Below are 25342 nucleotides of genomic sequence, written 5' to 3' on the forward strand. Positions count from 1 at the left end.
GTGATGTCTCTGTTCTTCAGACACCTCATGGTCAAATTAATGCTTTTTAAAACTCTCAAATTAGAAAACACCAAAACTAGTGACTAAAATCATTCTTATTTTTTTAAGTTGACATCTGTTTGTGAAATAGGACAGTTGGACATGTTTGTTTGGCAAATTTCAGTGAATGATAACCTACAGCTCATTTTAGATGGCCTCATTCTTTTAGACAGAGTGAAGTTTTGAGTGAAAATACATCCCTGACATATGAGACCAAAAAGAAAGTTTTGGTGGTCTACAGTATCAGAATAAAGAAAAAAAGCTATGACCAAAGACCTTTTGAAATAGGAAACTCCAGAACCTGACGCTGGTCTCAGGGCTGTATCCATGAGCAGGTGAAATACGAAATACATCTGACTAGATAGTTTCTCATGCAGATTAAATTAGTTTGACTAGGGATATATCCAAACGCAAGTACATGGAATTCCTAACACCTGAGGCCAAGCATGAGGAGGAAGAGGAAATATCTTTTCGTGGTCTTTCTAGGTGCTGGACATGTTCCATATTTTATCTCATTTAATCCTAATAGAACCTTTGTGAGTTAGATACTATTCCCATATTATAGGTAATTATAGCTAATAACACTTCCTAATTATTGAGCACTTACTGATGTCAAATACTGTGCTGACCATTATACATACATTATTTCATCATATTTAATTCTTATAACAACTATGTAGATAGGTGTTAATGTACCACTTTATAGATGAAGAATCTGTGGGTCTGAGAGGTGCAGTATTTTGCTCAGTGAATCACAGCCAAAAAGTGATGGAGCTGCTCTTGGTTGTAAAGTCCACACTGTGCCACACTGGCTCCCTAATCATAGATGGGCCGGGGTGGGGGTGGGAATGGGGATGTAGTGGGGTGTGGAGGTGGCTGCCAACCACCTTGGTTGTGCCAACCAACACAGATTGCAGGAAAGTGTTCATGTTCTGGAGTCTGACAAGCCAGGGTTTGACTCTCAGCTCAGCCACTTCCCAGCTGCGTGAACTTTGAGCGAGCTCCTTATCCTCCCCAAGACTTTAACTAGATATGAGGACGCTCAACGCACAATGTGGTTTTGCAGATGGAACGTGGTAACTCCTGTGAAACATCTAGTGCAGCGCCCAGCACATAGCAGGGACCTGGCTATTGAAAGAGAGCATTGTTTCTGTCTGCTGATGGGTATTGCTTCTGACTCTTCCCTGAAGAGCCTGTGATCTGGTTTGATTTTTGAAATGATGCTGCCATCTAGTGAAAACTAAGCCACACACGCGCACGCACACACGTACACGCTGACACCCGGCTCCACTAAAGACGATGTGAACTAACGTTTAGCCACACAGCACAGAGCCCAGGGGCCAAGTGGTCCCTGGAGAGGTTGTCCAGATCAGTGCTTCCCAAATGATCTGTGCTGAAAAGCCAGTTTTGAGAATTTCCAATCCAATGCAGAGCAATAATTTTGTAAAATACAATAAAAATGAATTATTAGAAAAGTGAAATGAAAAAGATATGTAAAATACAAAACTACTTTTTTGAATGGTTAGATTCAACAGCATAGAATTGTTATGTAATTTTCTGACCACGTCCTCTCAGTTTCTGTGCTGTCTTCCTATGGGTCCTGTAACAAACAGTGAGCCGACACTGGTCCATGAATCGCACTTTGAGCAGCAGGGATCTAGCTAAAGCAGCCTGTTACAGTCAGCCAATCCCAGCTGATAGAGAAGCCTATGAAAACTGCGGGCCCGCATGTGCTTTGTCCTGCATGCAAGGAAAGAAATAAACACGACAAATGGAGAGGATCTGAGCTTCAGGAGACGGAGGCTCAGCTAAATTCCAGCGTATTCACCAGCAGTTGCCTGCAAATTGCTTGGATATAGTTGTATAAAGTTTAGGGTTTTTTTTTTTTAACAGATAGGCAATACCTCAATACAGTTGTCGAATATCTCTATGGAAGTCCAGATTTTAACATCTAATGCCAGTAAATTAACTCCTGAGAACATCACTTCTGCTACTCGAGTGTTGGGACAGATCTTCAACACATCCAGGAATGACTCATCTGAGGTAAAACTCACAAGGTTTTTAAAAAGGGGAGGGGAAGAAAGGAAGCAAGGCCTCCCAAACTCTGCTGCTTCTCCATGGGATGCCTGGGGCGTGGTTCAGGTTGCTTCAAATCATGCACAGCACTCTTTCTGAGAGATTCTCAAAGAAATAAAAAACGTCTCCTTGCCCAAATCTTCTCTTTCGAGATAGTCACACGATCATTTTCATGTTAAATTTTCTGGAAAGTCCTGGAATGAACAAGTCTATTTTACTTTATTAATATATTTACCAACTGCATTTGACCTCAGCATCCCTTATTCACTCCCAAGTAACCTGAGTTCGAAGAACTCACTTTGGGGCATGCTGTTATTAAACTGTGATCACTTTCTGCTAAGTGTACTTGCATTTTGGTTTTAGTTTTCCAAAAACTTTAAGCCTAGTTTACGTTTCTGATATCATAAACTGCTAAACTCTGGTACCTGAAAACAAGAACTATAAGCAATGTTTACCAGTTGGTACAGCTTGGGTACTGGTCAAGCAGAGCTATAAACCAATAGGGACTGACCCAGTGTCTACCAGCTGAATCAGCATGGCCTGAAAATATCTACTCCTTTCTTCCATTCCCTTTAAATATCTTATTTCAAAAAATTATTTGATGTTACTCTAGGTTCTTTGGAAAGTAAGTGAGATTCAAACCACAAGTTAATAAAAATGGAGATTAAAGAGAAAAATAATCACCACCAAATGTAAAATTCATGAAGGATTAACCAATAAAGGCTGAAGGGTATCAATACCCCCAAAGAAGGCAGTTAGTAATCAAATGCCAAGAAATCCTCTCTGATGGACTCTCGAGTTTTTAATTGTAAGAAATCTAGAAATAATTTTACTAAGTCTAATAGTTACTAAGGGTAATGGTTATACTAAGTATAACTAATAAATTCTGCTAAATATTGTGGGCTGTAATGTTTTGACAATCAGAGACCTGCACCCTTCTTATTTTCTCTCTGCTTTCGTATCCAGGCATCTGCTTTTGTGTTCTTGGTGATGGGGGTGGAGGCTGTGACAGACCTTGCTATGAGATCAAATTCAGAGACCTAAGCCTCCCCATGGACTACCTCAATTTATATTTTCTCTGTGCCTTACATTTATTCTCTCTGCATCTTATGTAGACCAAAAACTAAGGCTTTAATTTTGAAAAAGTCTTGCCCTTAGGTTACGATACCAATGGTACCACTCGATAGCATCATAATTCATGATAAGGACGATGATGATGATGGATGATATGCGTCCTCTATGACAACTGTGCCTTCTTCCTGGCAGGCAAAACTAGTTGCTGTAACAACAGTGAGTCAACTTCTAGATGCCAGTGAAGATGTTTTTCAGGAAGCTGCTGCTACTGATGATGCTGCCTTTGAAACGTAAGCACCATTTCAACTTGGAAAGAAAATCTGACAAAGGGCTGTTTACTTCTGAGGTCAAAGCATTAACAGAGTTGTCTTTATTTTTCTCATGGGTACACTAAAACTGGCTGATTCCTCTGGAATGCTTCCCACCAGATCCTCAGTTACTAGGTGGAGTGGTGTATGTTAGCTCCCAGTTCCAGGCGGGGCCATGGCCTGGGAGAAAGAGATGGAATGATTCAGAGTAGAACGTGTTTTCCTAGCCTTAGTTTGGCATGCCCAAGGGCAACCTGCGTGGACAGCAGGAGCTTTTCCAACTCCTTTCTCAATGCACAGAGCTGCAAATGACAGCAGAACCCTGCGCGGCTCAGCGCTAGTGCCCCACCCACAACCCAGCCATCACAAATATCCTGGAGTATTCTGATTAAGCTTTCTTTGGCTTTCCCGAGGCTACACTGAAAAAAAAATAAAACAGATCCACTCTACCTGCTCTCTCTCTTGTTGACTCCTATGTTTTGGCTTACTTTTGGTTGTATGTTTATACTAAAACTCATATACTTTATTCATAGAGGTCCCTCACCGGGATTCACTGTGTTTTAATCTTATATACGGTTTTCTTAACTCTTTTAAAATTTAAGTTGTTAACCTGTTGGTATACATTCTTCCTTTTTTTCTCTGTTTGTATGTGTGTGTGTATAATATTACATACTCTATTGACGTATGACTTGTTTTTGTCACTTAATAATACCTTATACACATCTTTTCATATAAGATGTATACACACACACACATCAATTTTAGATTACTGCATAATATAAGTGAACTTTTATTTAAGCAATTCTCTGCTGCTAGACATTTAGATTGCTTCAAGTCTTTTAATATTCTGAGCAATCAGCATTCTTTGTTTGCATGACCTGTTATTTCCTTAGGAGAAATTCTTAGAAGTGGTTCTCAGTTTTCTAATTATTACAGCCAGTCCCTATTTAGTGTTGAGTCTTTAAAGTATGAAAGAGAGAGAATGTTCAAAAGATTATAATTCTGAGAGACAGTGGTAGATGTTGTGTGAACAATCAAACTGGTGTATTTTCTGACTTTGAATTTCCACAGGAGTCTGGGCCCTTCCCACCGGCAGCGTGGACAGTCCCATTGTTCTTGAAGTTGGATAGGGAGATGGCGTCCAGAGTATGTGTTCAGTTAAAATGAGACTGAGAGCCAGAGCTTCTGGGCTCCTGTCAGAGCAGAGGCTCTGGGTCTGCAGTGTTGCTTAGAGGGAAAGGAGACGAGCTGACGCTTTTGCTGAGGAAGCTGAGGAAGAAGAAGTTACGGGATTTGGCTGAGAAAGTCACAGGCCATGAGGCAGATAAGAATACAGTCCTAATAATAAACAATTATGAATTTTACTGGCTTAAGACATGGAGAAAAAAAACAATTCTATGTGACTTATGTGTACTGTCCAAATGGCTTCAAGAGAGGAGGGTAGAGGATAAACAAAAGTTTAAAATATAGAACACACTGAAATATGAAATGATACAGCCACACTCACTCCCTCCTTCCTCCCACTCTGAATTTCTAGTCTACTCACTTTTCTAGTCACAGTCCATCGGTTTGCCCTCTCCCATGTTATCTTTTGCATTAGCCCTTGTGGACTCAGCTCCTTCATTCACTTAGATGAGGCCTTTGTCCCTGCTTCCAGCCCCAAACTCAGGTCACCAACCCCTTCGCTCTCCTCAGGAGCACACTCTGGATGCACTGCCAATGGAGGTTATCTCTCACTCTCCTCTCTCCCCAGGGAAGGAAATTAATTGCTGCCCAGGGCAACTCTTGCTTTCCAAACTCCGTCCCCTGTGCCCAGGCCTGGAGCATGGTCTGCGGAGGGTACCACGTCCTGGTGGTCCATCTCCCTTTGACTTCTCCCCGTTTCATTCAGTTTCCTCTTTGCTTCTGAAGCACCTGAACTCCCCTTACATCCCTCTGGGGAGAAGTGGACCTGGTAAGACTGAATCGGAGGGGAGTGACAGGGGAAAGAACCCACACCAGCTTCAGGCATCCTGAGTTGTCAAGTGAAGTTCTCCAGCGTCTGTCTGAGGATTCTCTTTTTCTAAGCTGGGAGGAGGCAGGAGCTGGGGCAGCGCCTCTGCTGGTAAGGGCACCCTACCGCAATCCATCAATCTGAGACCTCAGGTCTCCATTTTGAACACTTGCCGTAAAGACTGATCCATAACCTTGAAACTTTGCTGCCACATTCAAGCTCATAATTGGCCCTGTTTACCTAAGTTTGGGGATGCAAAACTGCGTCCCTGTTACTGAACACCTTGTACCTTTCCACTTCACATTTCTGTTCCAGCCAGCCCTCTTTGGTTACAAGACACTCACTTAAGTTATCTTGACCAAATGGAGGCTTATTGTAAAGTGGCATATGGACTGTCATGGGAACCTAAGAACAAGATCGTCGTACAGCTGGGTGCTGTGGACTCTGGAACAGGGGGATGGCAGGGCAGCCAGGGCGACTTTTAAGGTCTCCATAGAGGAGTCTGTGGGTCTTCCCTCTGGGATGATACAATGGGTGTGGCCACAGCCTTTGGAGTCACAGTCCTGAGTTCACATTTTAGTGTTGCTATTTAGTAGCTACATGATTTTGGCCAAATTATTTCATTGCTCTCTGAAGAGCTTCAGATTCTTCAATGTCATATGGGAGTAATTTGGGGGCTCACTTCAGTAGGGTCCTTGTGAGGGTCAAATGAGATGATGTAAGGAGTCGCAGCACAATGCCTGACTCACGCATATTAAGTCTTGAAACAAACACCAGTGTCTTCATAATCATGACTCAAAAACATCTTCTAGTTTCTGCTCTCTCATAATTTAACCCTGTTTATGACGTTGAGGAAATATAATTAAAAACAAAATCTTCTGCCATCCCGGAAATGCTCTCTACAAAGGTAGCAGAGAAAGAAAACGCTTTTATTACTGAGTGAGCATTAAAGCAGAATGTGAGGTGCATCATAGGCAAACACATGAGAGAGTGTGAAGACAGAAAGGAACTTCACCTCTGCATGTAGACAAGCAGATAGAACCCATTACAGACATGTTTTCAGACAAACAATAACTAGTCCTCAATTAAGAGAACTTGACAGCACTGTTTGTTACACCTGGTTCATCCTAAGTTTATCTAGCAAGTGAGGTGACCATTTGTGTTAGCTAATTGACTTTATGCAGAGGAAAAACAAACTTTTCATATTTTTATGACAGAAGACACTTTTGCAACTTGGAACAAGGTGCCCACCCATTGTTTTTAGGCTCCTAAAAACTGGGAGACAGGGGCACTAGCTCCCTTGATGTTCGCATTTCAAAGAAATGGCTCCCCTGTCCCTGAGAAAGACATTCCTAGGTCATAAAACTGACAAAATGCCAATCTAGTCTTCAGAAGGGTTTATTTACATTTCAGAGAGAGGAAAAAGTATTTACCAGTTTTCTAAAGTAAATGTCCAAAGAAAAAGGAAGGAAGAGAAATTTTTCCCCTTATTTTCAACAGGAAGAATTAGGCCTCTTATTTTTAATTTGTATTTGTCCTTGCAATGACATGTGACCTCTCTCGTCCTCTCTAAACCATGACTTTCCTGATAACTGCTACATTAGATGGAAAATTTCTGAGTGAAAGAATCTGACTGCTTCTTCTAGTCATTTGTACCAGGTTGATGGCCAGCATCCAGACTGGGTGCTCTGAGGCAGGCACCCAGCTCTCATCCATCAGTTACGGCAAGAAGAGGGAAGAGTCATATGGAAGGAAAAATGGCCTTAGAAGTGGCTATGGCTAGAGCTACCCTTTGAAAGTGGTTTTGGTTATGGCAAACACCCCCGTGTATCTAGCACATCCTTCTCTTTCCTCTTAGCATCCCCAGCGTCTCACAGGGCACTGACCTCTTAGTAGGTGCTCAACAGGTATTGTTGGTTGAGTAAATGCGTGAATTGTGTTCTTGGCAGACTGGAGTTGTTTTGGGTATTCCTCCTGTTGAAAGCAGCTCTGCAGTATGACTATTATTCACGAACTGGGAAATACTTAGTGTGAATTGCTGAAAATTACAAAAAATGGTGTTATAAAAGGAAAAGTTTTGATACAAAGAAGCCAACTTGAATGTTTCCATATGCATGATTATCACAAACTCTTTATAAAGCAATCTTTAAATATTTAAAAGTTTATCTTTCTTTTCTATCTCACTTGAGAAAGGAAAAAGATATTTTAGTGGCAGAAATAAGAATTTAGAATACAGAAAAATTGTATTTTAATGAAATTCTTTCATTTCTGGGAAAACTGGATAGAACCAGTTATCTTAAATACAGGGATTTTGTTTCGTCAGGTACTGAATTAGTGCAAATATTTCTTATAGGAAACAAGAAAAAGAAAAGGTCTTATGACTTTTCTTTGAAGAACACCAAATTGACAGGTTCCTCCTACTCCCTCCCACCTTCCATCTAATCTATCTTTGAACTTATCCAAAGTAGAAAAGAACATTGTGAAAACCTGCAGTGTTTAGTTCATAGCTAAGGCAATGAGCTAAGAGCTCTGCTCTTCTTTAGTTCCATACAATGGTGTCCTCAGAATCAACTTATAAGAGATGCTTTGGACCCCAAGGGGTTTGGATGAGAGGAGGGAGTTGAATAAGTGGAAATTGATTCTCACCACTGGAGAAATAAGAATCACGTGCCTGGCCAATAGTGGATGGCAACACCATCCTTCCATGTGAAGACCAGCATAATGAAGATGATTGCTATTGGGAAATCTGCCATTCTTGAGTTCCAGCTTTCTGGCATCTATGTCCAAGGTTTCCTTCAGTGGGAACAGTCCGTCAGAGCTTTTAAAAAAATGTATGTAACAAAGCAGGAGTCTGGGAAGAAAACCCAACCGTTTTTAGGCAACTGTGCCAACGTTGTTGTGATTACATGAGCTCTGTTCATGCCTTTCTGCGGGAATGTGGGAGCGAACACACATCCCTGATTTTATGATGAATCTCCAGGATATAATGTCGTTATGTTTTATTCTCTGTAGGCTTATTGAACAAATAGAGACTTATTCCTTGTCTTTGGGCAGCGAGCCAGTGGTGAAACCTAATATAGCAATACAGTCTGGTGACATCCCCTCAGAGGGCTCCACAGGCGTTCTCTTCACTGTACAGAAAGGTGAGCTGTTTGTGTCATGTGCTTGTGATAGCAAAGAGCATTCTGCTACCAACTATGAATAATCTCTATTCACAAAAATGTAGACTTTTAAATTCTACTTTTTTCCTCCTCATAGGAGCAAGTGAATCTCTCATTTCTGGTTCCACATCCATAAGTACAAGCGCGGACGGCCTTAATGCGGATGAACAGACTGAACTGCAGGTCTTCCTCAACACCTCAGCAAGTAGGTCTCAAACTGCATTGTGTTACAAAATGCCTCAAATTCGTGGACTTACCAACTGAAAATCCACTGAGCGAGAAATAATGTTTACTTAGTTTCATGCTGAATAGTTTGGGTTTGAGTGTTTTTGAGCTCTGACAGATTATGGTAATCTCAATTCTACCATTCTACGTCATAGAGATGATTTTTCTTTCTTTTCAAATACCCTTTGGAGGATAGCAGTATTGAAATGCTCTGGCTGTGGACACCAATCTTTTCCTAACAAAAATCTAGTGAATGCAGTTCAATTTTACATTTAAAAATACGTTAAAAAAATATCCAGTCACAAGCTCTGGCATATTTACTAGCAGCATGGCATGCACAGGCCTGGATTCATCCTGTAGACCCATCCTTGGGCTACTTTATGTAATTGGCACAGGCGTACCATCATCATCTAAGAGTACCAATTTTCAGTTAACTCTACCAATATGGTGCCCACTGTGGGCTCCCTATTTTACAAAATGTACAAGCTTTTCTATGTGGCCCTTTAGAAATGCTTATGTCTAACTTGAAATGTTTGCACTTCTCAAAGTTTGAAAAAAATTGACTGTGGGCCAGCCCTGTGGCGTAGTGGTTAAGTGTGGCGTGCTCTTCTTCGGTGGCCTGGGTTCAGCTCCCGGGCCTGGACCTATGTCACTCATCTGTCAGTGGCCACGCTGTGGTGGCAGCTCACATACAAAAAGAGAAAGACTGGCAACAGATGTTAGCTCAGGGCGAATCTTCCTCGGCAAAAAGAGGAAGACTGGCAACAGATGTTAGCTCAGGGCGAATCTTCCTCGGCAAAAAGAGGAAGACTGGCAACAGATGTTAGCTCAGGGCGAATCTTCCTCGGCAAAAAGAGGAAGACTGGCAACAGATGTTAGCTCAGGGCGAATCTTCCTCGGCAAAAAGAGGAAGACTGGCAACAGATGTCTGCTCAGTGTGAATCTTCCTCAGGGGGAAAAAAAATTGGTTGATTAATTTGACAATAATAAGCAAATTAAACATGCACATTTAATTTTACTCTCTCCCCAAAGAAAAAATCCAATGCTAGGAAGTACATATTTTAGAAAGACTAAATTCATAACTCAAATTGGTTATCTAATTCCAATTGGTTAACTAACTCTATTGATGATATAAGTTACAAATATTTTCCCTCTAGTCTATAGCTATCTTTTGCTTGGTTTTTTATGTCCTTTGTCATACTCAAATTTTAATTTATAATGTGTCCAATGTATCCATGTTTTCCTCTATAATTGATAGTTTTTGAAATAAATCCTTCACTATGCTAAACTCACAATGATAGTTGCCTCTGTTTCCTTCTGAGTGTTTCTAGTGTTTGTGCTTACATTTTGGTCTTCAGAGCACCTAGAAATTGTGTTTGTATTTGGTGAAAGGTAGGGATCTAATTTTTTGTTCCATATAAACTATCAATATTGTCAAATGAGTTTTAAAAAACCACACTGTCTAGAGACAAAAACTCAGATTGGACTGAAAGGGACAAATTTTTATATTAATTTTTAAAAAGCCTCCAAAATTATCTACATTTTAATTCTTCCTTCCCCTGAAAAGACATCATTGAAATGTATAAGCAAAAATTATAGGAAATGCAGGGCACATTGACCAAGCCACTATTATAGGGAGAGACTTTAGTGCAGTACAACTCTCCCAGAAATTGAAGACCAGGTAGACAAAAGATAGCTAATAAACTTGCCTTTATATACGTCTGTGTGTGTAATTTTGTTTGTAGACAGAAAACAGATAATAAAAATTCATTTCAAATATTCATGGAGTGCTTCAAAAACTGACCACTTATTAGGCCACAGAGAAAAGCTTACACATTTTGTAAAATAGGACTTACACAGAGTTCCTGACCACAATGCACTAAAACTAGAAATGTACCACAAAAGAATAGCCAAAGTTTCATCCAATTAGAAATTTTAAAACACCATCGTTAAAAAGGAAATTAAAGTGTAGATTATAAATTAGTTGAAAATTAATGGCAATGAGAACAGATCAAAACCTATGGGATGGTTGCAAAGAAGTATATAAAGGAAAATGTATATCCTTTAATAAATTTATGAGAAAATAAAAGAAACTGTTAAAAAAATAAACTAAGCATTCTGCTAAAGAAGCATAAAAAGAAGATAAACGTAAAAAAGCTGGAAGGAAGGAATTAATAAATATAAGGGTAGAAATTAATAAAAAATAGAAATTAACAAATCCTAGACTTGATCAACAAAAAGAAAAATTGATTCCATGAAAAGGCTTATGAAATATGCAAGCTTCTGACAAATTTGATCAAGAAAAGAGAGTGAGAATATAAATAAAGAGACATCAAGGAGTTATATCTAGAAATATGGAGATTTTTAAAAATTACAAGATAATGGTAAATGTAACTTTTTCTAGTGAATCTGAAAATCTAGATTAAAGGATAATTTTCTAATAAATGACCAAAATACTGTAGGAATAAGGAGAGGGGTGAGCAGGAACTTTCATTTTTTTTAAGACTATATACTTCCGTGCATTTGAAGTTTACATCAAGCATGTCATTCTTTTATAAAAATAATAAGAGTAAAAAGAAGCCTTACTACATTCTGAGGGTTAACTTTGCCATCCAGTGTCCAGGAGGAACAACATGGCAAGGTCAATGTGCCATGAAAACTCCAGAAACCAGCATCTACATTTCCAGGTAGAGGCCAGAGCTGCGTGGCCGGCGGTGAGGACAGCCTGGGAGCTGTCAGGGCCTCCGCTGCATATCTTTCGAATCTTATGGCTGAATAGGCTGGTCTCACTGCCACTGTTCTAGTTTTCTTTACATCACATGTGAAAGGCAGCAGAGTTTAGGGAATTAATTCAGTTAAAGTGTATACTTATTGTTGTTGCTTCTGTTATTTTAAATATAGGCAATAGTTGTATAAAGTGTTAGGAGACATTCCTCAGGTGGGTCTGTTTGATCGCTGCCATGGCCAGCCTCACTGCAAAACCCTCTGCTGTGTCCATGCTCCTCTGGGACCTCTCAGGAACAGCTGACCACTTTTTCTAATGTCCTGAAGAAATGTGTTACCATAGTTTTCCAGCCCTTGGAAAAGCCTGTGATTGTCATGAAGTAGCAGAAATCAATGGTTCAAGAGATGATGGGAAGTCTCTGGCTCCATTGAAAGAGTCCCTGACATGCACAATCTGAACTCCTGGCTCTGTGATGTAACAGACTGGGCCCTACTCAGTCCCCTTGAACAGCAGACGGACTTCACAGAGCACTTCTCTAGGCACAGCCGTCCTGATAGTGGCCCTTTGCTGTTTCCTGTCCAATGTCTTAGCAGTGGGGGAAGCAGCACAGGCTTGGGCTACTTGCATGTGGTGTCCACCCTGTCTCACTGCATAGAAAGCAAGATGTTCACTTCATACGTGAGATCCTCGCAATATCCCCTTGCGGTGGATTAGACAGGAATTGTTGCTCCCATTTAGAAGGTAAGGAATCTGAACTTCAGGAAGAAAATTAATGTGGGTGGAATGGCCAACCACAGATTACATATGTTAATTACATATTGCAATTAAGTAGAGGTTCAGTCAGCAAACCATTTTAACTGAATGCACTTTACTCACATCTGAAGCAGCTGTGCAGGTCAACAGGGAAGTGGGGCTTCGTTTCTTGATTACCCTGGAGTTCACTTATTAATTTCAGTGTCTTTTTTTTCCTCACAGGTAATGCCAAGTCATGTGGCTTTGTAGTGTATCAAAATAACAAGCTTTTCCAATCAAAAACTTTTACAACTACATCAAATTTTAGTCAAAAAATTGTCTCAAGCACGATTGACGCAAATAAGGAAGATCAGAGTGGTTCTGTTACAATGGTCTTTAATCCAAAGGTGAGTTTTCCCATTAACGGAAAGAAAAAATTCAGCCCATTGTTAATTACAAATGCGGTAACAGTTTTAGAAAAAACCAGATAGTTTACAAAAAACGGATTGTTTGGGCAAAAGAAATTCACAAAAAAAACTCTTTGAAAGATTCTTTGAAAGTATTCATATAAACCTTACCCCTTCCATATTTTTTTGTCAGGCTAGCTAAACGCAGAATAAACTAATTTGAATTTTATATCCTTTTTCTTCTCCCTAATCTGTAATGAAGATGCTGTGATTAGGACCTATCTAATTGATTTCTCACATGCTTATCTTACCCTATTTGAGTTTTTCTACCCAACTAAACATTTTAAAAAATCAGTTGCAATTGTCTTATCAATTTGCAGAACAACCGACAAGGATTCCAACTCCATTCCTATGCCTGTGTCTATTGGAATCTTTCAAAGAAGGATTGGGATACATATGGCTGTCACAAAGACGAAGGCCTTGATGGATTCCTGGGCTGCCACTGCAACCATACAACGAGTTTCGCTGTATTAATGGTAAGGATGTACATAGGAATCTTTTTCCAGACAAGAATTTTCCCTATACACAATTCGAGTATGTGCTAATTTGAGATAACTTTGGGGTTTTGTTTACATTGATACTCAACCCAGATTAAATGGAAAAACAAGGAATGGGGTGAGTACTAAAAAGGAAGTGCTGGTAAAGGCAAGTAGATTAGAGTTCTTTGTAACATGGTCTCAGGATAGATGAGTCCAGCACTGTGCATTTAATAATGAGAAGGGAGCCCAGGTGCATAAAGAGCTGCTGACAGACTCTACCCAACGAACTTGCATGTTCTGAAGCATGGAGTTGTTGTAGCCAGACTTACGGCTATCCAGCTTTGTGCTGGGGACAGGTTCAGTACATACTTAGCTGTGGGTGGGCAATTTAAATCAGTTACCCAAAGCTTTTTCCCTTGTAATCATCTGAGTTACTAAGTTTATGCTGGAAGATACAGGAGGAAAAGTTTCTGAGTTCATCCGAATCGTCCGATAGTTCCTCTATGGATTTCTTGAAACTTTTGCCCTCAAAGCTGCCCTGTACAAGTGCCTGATAACACTGAGCGTTGGTGTGCAGCTGTAATGCACCTCTGGAAGGTCTCGGGCTGACCCTCTTAAGAAGAGGAGCTTTGTTTGTTCCATTTCCAGAAAGCTATTATTCTGGTGAAACCAGCAATGTTAGTTTCTATGTTTGATGAAATCTTTTCATATGCAAGGGAATGAGGAGGGATCCAGAGTCTTACCCTCATCACGGGCTATGAATGCTACGAATCTCCCCCAAAGAAGCAGAAGTTCTTGTTCTTCAGTAGCTGTGATGCAGGCATATTTGGGAAGCCAGTGCAGATCAGAACACACTGGGACAACATTGAGTACCAATTGATAGAACCTCGCTTTAAAAAATTTTTGGGGGGGCCGGCCCCGTGGCCGAGTGGTTGAGTTCGTGTGCTCTGCTGCAGGCGGCCCAGTGTTTCGTTGGTTTGCATCTGGGGCGCGGACATGGCACTGCTCGTGGAACCACGGTGAGGTGGCGTCCCACATGCCATGGCTGGAAGGACCCACAACTAAAAATACACAACTATGTACTGGGGGGCTTTGGGGAGAAAAAGGAAAAAAATAAAATCTTTAAAAAAAATCTTTTTTTGAGATAATTATAGTTTTCTTATTTTAATTATCAAATATTTCTTATTTTAATTGATTTTATTTTCCAACTTGTATTACAAAGAAGTCTGTTTTCTCAATTAAAAAATAATACAGATAAAATTTTAATTTTTTGGATATCTTAAGATCGTTAGGATCATTGAATAGCTGTGTAAATCTCAGATCGCTATTATGTTAAATGATACAGACCACACTGTCATAGTAATTTTTCTCCTTTTTTGAGGTCAGTCTTTCAGCTGTTTCTTCTTACTAATATCTGAGTCTGCCTCAATGCCTACCTACTCACATTCAGAATTAGTTTTGGGTTGCAAAATTCCAAAAAAGTCTGGTTAGAATTGTATGGAAAGCAAGAGCAGACAGGCTCTGTGTGCATAGACAACTCTAAGATCTGACGACCTATGTGTTCTACGATTCTTTGTCATCTGCTCAGTATGTGGCACACGGAAAGTCGCAGGAAGCTTTTGTTTTATTATTTTTAAAAATGAAGTTTGTTTGGTTTTTATTTTCTTCCTCCAAGAGCAGTACATACTCATTGCATAAAGTGTGAAAGCTTACCTACTAAACTGAAATATAGTGATATGGAAAAATGTTTTTGATATCTTAAATTAAAATAGCAATTCGAGAATAACGTTATTATGTTAACAAACCCCTATGTGTTGGTACAATTGATGTAGATAATATTTGTAAGCACGTACAAAAAGGCCGCCTCTGGAGAAGAGATGATCTCAAGAGGTAGGGTATAATGTAGGGGAGTTGGCAGTAAAGAGAAAGATACACTGTTTTATTATGTTTCCATATTACTTTTGTTTTTTATAAATAAGCAAAAATGGCTTTTCTAATTTTAACAATTTAAAAAAATTGGAAAGTACAGATAAGCAAAAGGAATCATATATATCCTACCCACCCAGTGATCACCAGTATCTCCTTTCCAGATTTCTAAGAGTATGTACGCACATCGCGTATACTTTTCTATGAATATGTATTAAAATACGGGGATAAATATGGACATACTACACAAAAATTAGATCTCCTTTTAAAAAAATTAACAGGATCATATGAACGTCTTTGCATGTCTATAAATATATTTGTACAACTGGATTTTTAGTTTATCAACTTACATATGCAGATTTCCCCTTGGATTATAGTTACGTACAAAAATAGTGTAATGGATAAATGAAGCAACTCTAGCCAATTTAGATTTAATCCAAACAACTTTGATTTTAGACATTGAGAAGCAGTATATATGTTTCTCCCACCTGAATGAGTTACACAACTGTTCTTAGGCCTCTACTTCATGTAAACTGCTGAGAGATAAGGGGTTAACTTATTTCCTTTTAAAATATATCAACTGCTTTATAAAAAGAAGACATATCTGGCTATTTTGACCAATGTATCTGGTTGTTTTGACCAATGCATCTCTTCATGATGTAGACTTTCATAGACATTTCAGGAATGGTTATTAAAAATATGAATCTTAACTTATTTTCCAGAGTTTCAAAAAGTATCATAAATATCCTGAATCACTAGACATATTATCCATTGTTGGATGTGCACTGTCCATTACCGGTCTGGCTGTCACGATTGTATTTCAGATTGTCACAAGGTAAGAAGGGAAGCAGGCTCTTCTCACGAGAGAGATTGCTACCCTGATGTTATTTCCTCTGAGTATATCTCATCAGAATATAGTCTCAGAACTAGAAGGGGAATCAGACTGAGTTAACAGTGTCATTGTACAGAAGAGGACACTCCGTCTTGGGGAGGCTACGAATTACACTCAAATAAATATGTAATTCCAAACCATGGTAAGTGCCTTGAAGGAAGACTACATACCATGTAATTGCAAGTTCGTTCTATAAAATTAGTATGGTCCCACGGCTCATTGGTGACACAGCTCCTTAGCGTCAAACAGAACCACACCTACCAACTTGCATTTGCAAAAAAAGAAACATTGCTAAACAGTAAGTTTTTGAAAATAAAACTAATTTACAAAATATATTGTTTTCAAATGGTGAAACTTTTTAAAGATTTTGAATTCCATAGTTTTTTTAAAGCTAATTTTAAAAAATTAACTATAAATACATATTTCTCTCCACTTCAACCCCCTCACTCAAGGTCCAATTTTGTGTATCACTTGTTATTTTTTGTCACATGCTACATCTGTAACAATCTGTAACTGTCCGCTTGTTCATTTTTTAATTTGTCTACTCTCTGTCGTCTCCCTGAGCGTGAAAATTGATGAGGATGGGGACTTCCTCTGACTGAGTTGTTGCTGTTGTTTGTTTGGTTTGGCTTTCATCACTGTATCCCCAGGGTGAGCACAGTCCTGGCCCACGCCGGAGGACTATCCACAGAATACATGAGTCTATTGCACATGCCTGCCTGGTTCTCCTCTCAAACTCAAGATGTCTCAAGATGGACTCATCTTTCCTTCAGAATTATTTCTCCCTGCTAAATTCCTCCACAACTATTTTCTCAGATGGGTAGATTCAGAACTTTTTATTCTAAAGTTATTGGTATTTTAAAAATTTTCCTAAAGTTCTATTAAGAAAATTAAAACCATGAAGCTGGCCCTGTGGCTGAGTGGTTGAGTTATTGCGCTCTGCTTCAGTGGCCCAGGGTTTGGCCAGTTTGGATCCTCTGCGTGGACATGGCACCGCTCATTGGGCCATGCTGAGGCAGCGTCCCACATACCACAACTAGAAGGACCCACAACTAAAAATACACAACTGTGTACCGGGGGGCTTTGGGGAGAAAAAGAAGGAGGGGGAAAAAATAAGAGAAAAAGAATTAAAACCTATAGAAAAATGGAAAGAGAACACTGAACGTCCGTATGCCCTTCACCTAGATTCACCAATTATTAATATTTTGCTTTGTCTCTTTTTAAATATTTTTCCTGAAATTTTGGAAGTTGTAGGCATCAAGACTGTCATCTCTCAATTCCTTAAACGTGTATTTCCAAGAACAAGGGTGTTCTCCTAGGTAATATAATACTATTATCCTCACTCAGGAACTTTAGCATTAGTATAAAGTTATAGTGTTGATATACAGTTGACATTCAAATTTCTCGAATTGTTCCAGTAATGTCCATTATAGCTATTTTCAGTTTTTCCCCCCTCAATTCATTTAGTCCTCATATCTCTTCAATCTCCTTTAGCCTAGAATAATTCCTCCGCTTTTTGTGTGTTTGTGTGTTTTGGTCTTTCCTGATATTAAAATATTTGAAGTGTCCAGGTCAGTTATTTTATAGAAGGTAGAATGTTCTACAACTTAGGATGTGTCTGAAATTTTCTTCATGGCTAAATACAGGTTAAGTATTTTTGATGAGAACACTAAATCATTAAGTCTTTTCCGGTGGGGCCCAGCAAGAAGTGCGGGGGGTCCGTTTGTCCCGTTATTGGCGTGTTAAGTTTGATTCCTTGTTTAAAGTGGTGTCTGTCAGATTTCTTCACTGTGAAAGTTCATTCTTTCCCATTGTAAGGAAGAGGTAATCCACGGGGTGATGCTTTGAGACTGTGTGAATATCCTGTTCCCCAACTTTTACTCAGTGGTTTTGGTATTCTCTGATGATCACTGCTAGAACACATTACACTAGTGGCTGAAAATGATTTTCTAATGGACCATTCTTTCTCTGTTTGGTCACTGTAAGCCTTTGTAAGGAAGTATGTTCTCCAGTGTAGCCAGAGGGAATCCTTTAGTGTTGCTCTGTCACATCCCTATCAGTCCTTAAACATTTCCTTATTTCAGGCACGGCCCGATGATCCAGGCACATCTTTCACTTTCTCTGCCCCAGACTTTGAATCAGCCATTTGTCTAAAGAGTCAGAATTCTCTTTGATTCCTCTTCTTTCCCTCTCGCACATAATGAGTCTCTTGCTACTCATTTAAAGTTTGTATACTGAGTGCTACTATGTGCTAAGTGGCATGTGAGGAGCTTGATATGAAACGATGGACCGGACAGATAAGCTCCCATCTCTCATAGCATTTGCATTCTCAGGGGGAAGTCAGACATTATATAAATATATGCAATTACAAATTGTGGGAAGTGCCTTGACGGAAAATTAGGTGAGATGTAATTACAAGTCTGTCATGTAAAATGAAATGGCTCTTTATTTGTCCTTTCATTTGTATTTCTACCATCACCACACTTGAACAGAGAATTATTAGTCCCATGTGAATAAGTTGCAGTAGCTGCGTAAGTAGTTTCTTTGCCTAAAATCTCACTCCTTTCAATTGTCATCAGATTTTTTTTTCTATTCTCTATTAACATATTTCTTAGCACAGTTTTGCTGCCACAGGTGTCACTAAAAACTTATCAGGAAACAAAAATAAAAATAAAATTGTATCGATTTTTAAATCCTGAATCAAATTTGTTTTCTTTGTTCATGGACAGGTTCCCATATAATAACAATAATAATAATATATACATATATAATTATATATATTACATATTTCTGTGCACATTATAATAATGCACAGAGTACAATAATATATAGATAAGCCAGGCTGTTTGAAAATAGCCTGTATTCCCTGTGGATTATAATTTATGTTTGAAATTGGAGAAAAATTTGAAACTAACTTTACTTTTATATAAAAGGATTCTTTTGACTAGTTTTTGCAATTCTTGTCATTAAACTTTTCAAAGACAATGAAATTTTGAATTATCTAGAAAATCTCAAATAAAATCTCAAAAGGATAGATGGAGTTCTGTTTGAATATAAGCTTTTTATTCAGTGTGGAAATCCAAACACCGAGAAGGGTCGTGATGGAGTGTTAGAAATCATAGAGGATATGTAACTGGCAAACAGACTTGTTCATCAAATTCTGGGACATTAAAAATAGAAAGGTATTTGAAGATGTTAGAACTGCAAGCACAGTAATAAACCTAGGGAAATACTTATTCCCAGAGGTCTTGTAGTCTGAAAAATCCAGGATCGTTTAGACGGTACTGAGTAGAGATTTTATAACTTTCATTAATATAGGATTGTGTACCATAATATACAGAGAACCGTGTAGTGGCATTAGATGATATTTAAAGATATATCTCCCTTTAAACATTAAGGAAAAGAATATATGCACAGAAAACAGAATATCAAATCTCCCATTTGAGATCAGCTTTATTAAGGGCAGTCTTGCATTCTCTGCCAATCTGAAAATATACACATGGGCCACCACAGACACACACACACTCATATACACTCACCCTCACACACACACACACTCACACTGCCTTCTGAAGACTGCCGGGAAACAATGCCAGCTTGCAAACAAAATGAGAAAAGGCTGTTCTTTTCTAGTAAAGATTGTGGGTAAATATGAGAAGAAAAAAAAAACAGTTTTAAAGAGCACTTGGTTCTACACCCAGAAATGGTATCTTCAGATGAAGGACCCATCCTCGGGCGTGTTATAGGTGAAAAGGCCTTGTGTGGGCTATGGAAGTATGAAAGCCTTACGGGCCCTGGGCACAGCTGGGTCTAACGGAGGAGCTGGCCTGGCTGCCAGGCCTTCTGCTGCATCTCTTAGTTCAATCAAGTCTCAGGCCAGTCCTGGAAGGGGACCACACAGGCACAGATACTGGGAAGCACAGTTCACTGGGCCATGTCTGGAGAGCAGCTCTCACCTTTGATTAGGACACAGTTTTGAGGAGGACGCATCAGCCTGTTTTCGCTAAGGCTCCTCTTTGTGGAGATGCCATGAGAGGCAAATCTGCTTTTCTGGTGTAATTGGGAAGGTAGATTTAGCAGCTGGCCCAGTGGGCTATCAGCTAGATTGACATTGGGTAATAATATTCCTTTGCTCCCTCACAGTTTCACTAGAGTTTATTTTCTGCAGTTCGTTCGTTTATTTATTTAATTATATTTACTTATTCATTTTCAGGAAAGTCAGGAAAACCTCAATAACCTGGGTGCTGGTGAGTCTGTGCACATCAATGTTGATTTTCAACCTCCTCTTTGTGTCTGGAATTGAAAACCCCAATAAGAACTCAGAGACAAGTGGTAGTGTCAGCACTGTTGACAGTAATAATAATGAAATTCCCAGACAAGACATTGTCTTCAGCTCGAATCCCACGTGCACTGTGTTTGCTGCCTTGCTGCACTACTTTCTCTTGGGGACATTCATGTGGACTGGGCTCAGTGCTGCTCAACTCTATTTCCTGCTGATTAGGACCATGAAGCCTCTTCCGCCACGATTCATTCTTTTCATCTCTTTAATCGGATGGGGTAAGCATTTGCTTCTCCACTTACTCGGGAATTTAATTTTGTTGAAATCATTTAGTTTACACAAACACCTATTGAAGGCCTAGTAGTGCAAGGCCTGGAGGGAGGGGAGATGGAAAGTCCAGCCGTCGTACCTCACACCCTATGCAGGAGGCTGATGTGATCCAGACAGCTCTTCTAGGTACACCACGAGCTGACTTCGAGATGTTAATTTCCTTTCACATCTCTGTTAACTTGATTTGAGATTTAGACCACAAATAATGTTCTAGCTAGTTTAAAAGAAATGTTTCAAGTAAGTCAGAGTGACTTTTTAAGAAAAATAATTTTAAAAGTTTATTAGGTTCCAGCAAAAGAGAATTGTTTCAGTGATATCTAAATTTAAATTTATTCAACTGAAAGAGGAATTAGGCCATTTAAGAATGGAAGTTGTGGTAAGACTTACAAAGAAATCAGAAATAGTATAGGATTGTTACTTAGAGCCAATGTTAAAAGAGAAGTGGAAACACAGAAAAATTGTGTCCACTGTTGACCTACATCTGTAGACCGTTTACTACCTTGTCTACAGTGGAAAGAATAATGCATCCTGAAAAGGATCGGATGTATAATTCATTCCTCTTCTTTTATAATTAATCCCAGTCTTGGGTAAATTATTAATTCTGTGCCTCTCTTTATCACATAGGAGTCCCAGCTGTAGTGGTGGCTTTGACAGTGGGAATTATTTTTTCTCAGTACAAGGATGATCCAGAATGGGAGTTACACTACCGGCAGGAGCAAATGTGAGTTTATATGTTTAAAAATGTCCGTTTCTTTGATATAAGTGTGTAACTATTCAGGGGTGTTGAGTCCAAGTGTCACCGTACATATGCATCTCACTGTATAATTGTCATATTATAAGCACTTTAAATTCTCGAAGAACACATTGTATTTTAAGTATGGTGACATGAACATTTCCTTCAATAAATCCTTTTGTAAAGCAAGTCATTACCTTCTAAATTTACAAATCTGAACTTATATTAAATTTGTCTTCCTCTATTAAGTCTGAAAATCACTGACACAATAGGTGTGATCCGTAGTCGTCTAGATGATCCTTCCTCATCTAGAAAATGGGAAGAACTGAGTAATACACGCTCTGGGTTACTCTGAGAGGTCCAGCAAGTGTGAAAACATTTCCTAATTGAAGAGCACTGTCTACGCGTATGAGCCAAGACCATGTGGATACGATTATAATGAACATTTCATGGTGCTTTATCTCACATAGCCGATTCTCCCTGGGACTCCAGCATGGACAACCAACGGTCAGAAACGGAAGTACCTGACAATGATGTTCGCTTTTCACGTGGGGAGGGAGAGAGGAAAGCCGGGCTGCACTCTTTCCATGTATATCTGCTACCAAAGGGCAACTGCTCTTCAATTTACTTCCCGTCTCAGTTTATAATCCCACCATTCTTAGCCCCAGATTCCACCTGAGGGCCCAAACCACCTCAAATCAAAACAAACCCTTGGAAAAGTGCCAGTGCATCCGAGGGAAGGCCGTGGGGTCGGGGTGTTTGCTTGCTTCCAGGGCTGACCCTGACCAACTGCAGAATAGGAGGCTGCCTGCCGGCTGGATTTTAGGAGCAAATACTCCAGGCACTATTTTCTCTGTTTAAGTAAGGTTAAATTCCTTTAATGAGTATTAAAATTTTGATTTCACAGTTGGTGATTGGGGTCAGATGCAAATATCTCATGGAGAGGTAATTCACTTCAAGTCGCGTTAAGTTCTTGCCCTAACCCAGGCACAGAGCTCGACCTACTGCTCTAAGAGCCTACAGGAGAAGGAAACTGCTGTGTGTTTATTCACACGAGCTGTAAATGAGCGAGTGCAGTGTTGGGTGCTAGGGAAGACGGAGATGACTGAGAACAGCAGAGCCTGGGAGGAGAGGAAAGCTGTGTAACAGGAAGACCTGCCTCATCCTGGAGCCTTCCCCCCCTTCCACGCCACACACAGCCTTGGGGGCGCATTTCTTCAGGATACGTTTGGAAAGAGGAGGGATCATCTTTGGTTTTCCTGAGTTATCTTCCCAGCAGTGGTGCCTCTATATCCCACGTTTCCTCCACTGCTCCCAGCTCTGCCAGTCGTACCTGAAACCCCTGACCAGTTCCCCCAGCCCACTGCCCTCTCTGCAAGGACCCAGTTAAGGGGTGACTGCGGGGAGGCCACACTCCTCTTCAATGCTCTGTCTTCTGATTCTCTGTGCCGCTGTCATATAGGCTGTGTCAGACTTTCCTGAAGGGTTGCAGTAATCATGGGAAATTACAACGCATGAGGGGGAACATTTTTACATGTGTGCTGTATATGCTAAAGCTGTCTTCATGGTATGCTTCATGACAAAATCACCAAGGAGTTAAGCACTTCACCTGAGGTCCACCCATGATGCTCTCCAGACCTCAGGACATAGCTGTTTGTCAGATCAGCCTCCACCATGCGACTCTCCAATCTCAAGTCTAGAAATCCCACTCCATACCTACAAGGGTCGGTCTCATCATAGGAGCCATCCCTCTCTTTGGCTGTCTGTTTCTCGAAATCTGAGTTATTAAATTCAGAATAACAAAGGGAGAGGCTATCATGAGAACACATCCAGCATGACTATCTCTGCAAGTAATGCAAAGGCGAGAGGGGGTAAGGAGTCCCCTCCTAGTGCACACTTCCTGATGGCCACGGGTGTCCAAACCTATTTGCCTTCCAGGTCTCCCTGTCCGTGTGAGGTAACTGAGGACCCTTACAGACATTTGTATGCATACCACCCCCACACACACACACATATACCACACACACATATACCACACACACACACACATATATATACCACACACACACATATACCACACACACATATACCACACACACACACATATACCACACTCCACACACACACACACACACACCACACACACACATATACCACACACACACATACCACACACACACATATCTCACACACACACACACCACACACACACATATACCACACACACATATACCACACACACACATACCACACACACATATACCACACACACACACACCACACACACACACACACACCACACACACACATATACCACACACACACACATATACCACACACACACACATATACCACACACACATATACCACACTCCACACACACACACACACCACACACACACACACATACCACACACACACACACATACCACACACACATATACCACACACACACATATACCACACTCCACACACACACACACACCACACACACACACATATACCACACACACACATACCACACACACACATATCTCACACACACACACACCACACACACACATATACCACACACACATATACCACACACACACATACCACACACACATATACCACACACACACACACCACACACACACACACACACCACACACACACATATACCACACACACACACATATACCACACACACATATACCACACTCCACACACACACACACACACCACACACACACACATACCACACACACACACATACCACACACACATATACCACACACACACACATATACCACACTCCACACACACACACACACACCACACACACACACATATACCACACACACACATACCACACACACACATATCTCACACACACACACACCACACACACACATATACCACACACACATATACCACACACACACATACCACACACACATATATATCACACACACACACACCACACACACACACACACACCACACACACACATATACCACACACACACATATACCACACTCCACACACACACACACACCACACACACACACATATACCACACACACACACACACACCACACACACACACACACACCACACACACACATACCACACACACACATATATCACACACACACACACCACACACACACATATACCACACACACACACACCACACACACACACATATACCATGCACACACACACATATACCACGCACAAATATACCACACTGCACACACACACACCACACACATATATACCACACACACACCATACACACATATCCCACACACCACACACACACACAGAGGTCTATCATACAAATAGCAATTCTCAGAAATTGTATCATCTAAAGTTTAAACAACTCAAGACGCACACAGATAAGGATAAATATTTATCTAATTGTTTCATAATTTGCAAGTCTGCCTTTATCCAGTAGAGTTAGATTGTTCATTTCCTTTCTCTGTTCTTCCTTCTCCTTTTAAACTGTTACTCCAGCTTATGCCTGGATAGGAAACGTGTCCATACTTTTCATTGAAAACATTTGATGGCCACTTGCTTAGGCACCAAAGAAGCTTCCAGAGATTTGAAATTATTCTCAGCAGGCTTTCACTAAATTCTTAGCCAAGCGCCCTCCTACTTCTTCTGTGTAGGGGATTTTGAGATGGAGGAGGGCAGGAGGGTTGTCCTCTAGTCACAGGTGAAAGCAAAGGGAAGCCAGAAGTCCTAAAGACAAACTTGCTCGCACTCACCATTTTATCTAAGGATGGGCCTTTCCTATCTGTCGAGGGGTTGGAGGCAATCTTTTTCATTTTTTAACTCATTGCAGAGACTTGAACATCATCCCAGTTTCCTTCTAGTCATTCACGTTAGAAATATTATTTCTAGGGGCCAGCT

The 25342-nt window shown here is 40.2% G+C and overlaps 1 protein-coding gene across 5 annotated transcripts in view; it reads left to right on the forward strand.

The window, feature by feature from the left end:
• The window catches only part of ADGRG7 (adhesion G protein-coupled receptor G7), a 59346-nt gene that overhangs the window by 19883 nt on the left and 14121 nt on the right, over positions 1 to 25342 (forward strand). For all 5 annotated transcript variants that reach the window (XM_070508565.1, XM_070508564.1, XM_070508566.1 and 2 more), the window contains 9 exons: positions 1933 to 2082; positions 3382 to 3479; positions 8503 to 8633; positions 8749 to 8856; positions 12577 to 12740; positions 13121 to 13276; positions 15928 to 16040; positions 20311 to 20654; positions 21331 to 21427. In XM_070508565.1, the coding sequence (XP_070364666.1) occupies positions 1933 to 2082; positions 3382 to 3479; positions 8503 to 8633; positions 8749 to 8856; positions 12577 to 12740; positions 13121 to 13276; positions 15928 to 16040; positions 20311 to 20654; positions 21331 to 21427 (1361 nt within the window). The remainder of the gene's footprint in view (positions 1 to 1932; positions 2083 to 3381; positions 3480 to 8502; positions 8634 to 8748; positions 8857 to 12576; positions 12741 to 13120; positions 13277 to 15927; positions 16041 to 20310; positions 20655 to 21330; positions 21428 to 25342) is intronic.

Source organism: Equus asinus, chromosome 5, assembly GCF_041296235.1.
Source record: "Equus asinus isolate D_3611 breed Donkey chromosome 5, EquAss-T2T_v2, whole genome shotgun sequence".
NCBI classification, from domain to species: domain Eukaryota; kingdom Metazoa; phylum Chordata; class Mammalia; order Perissodactyla; family Equidae; genus Equus; species Equus asinus.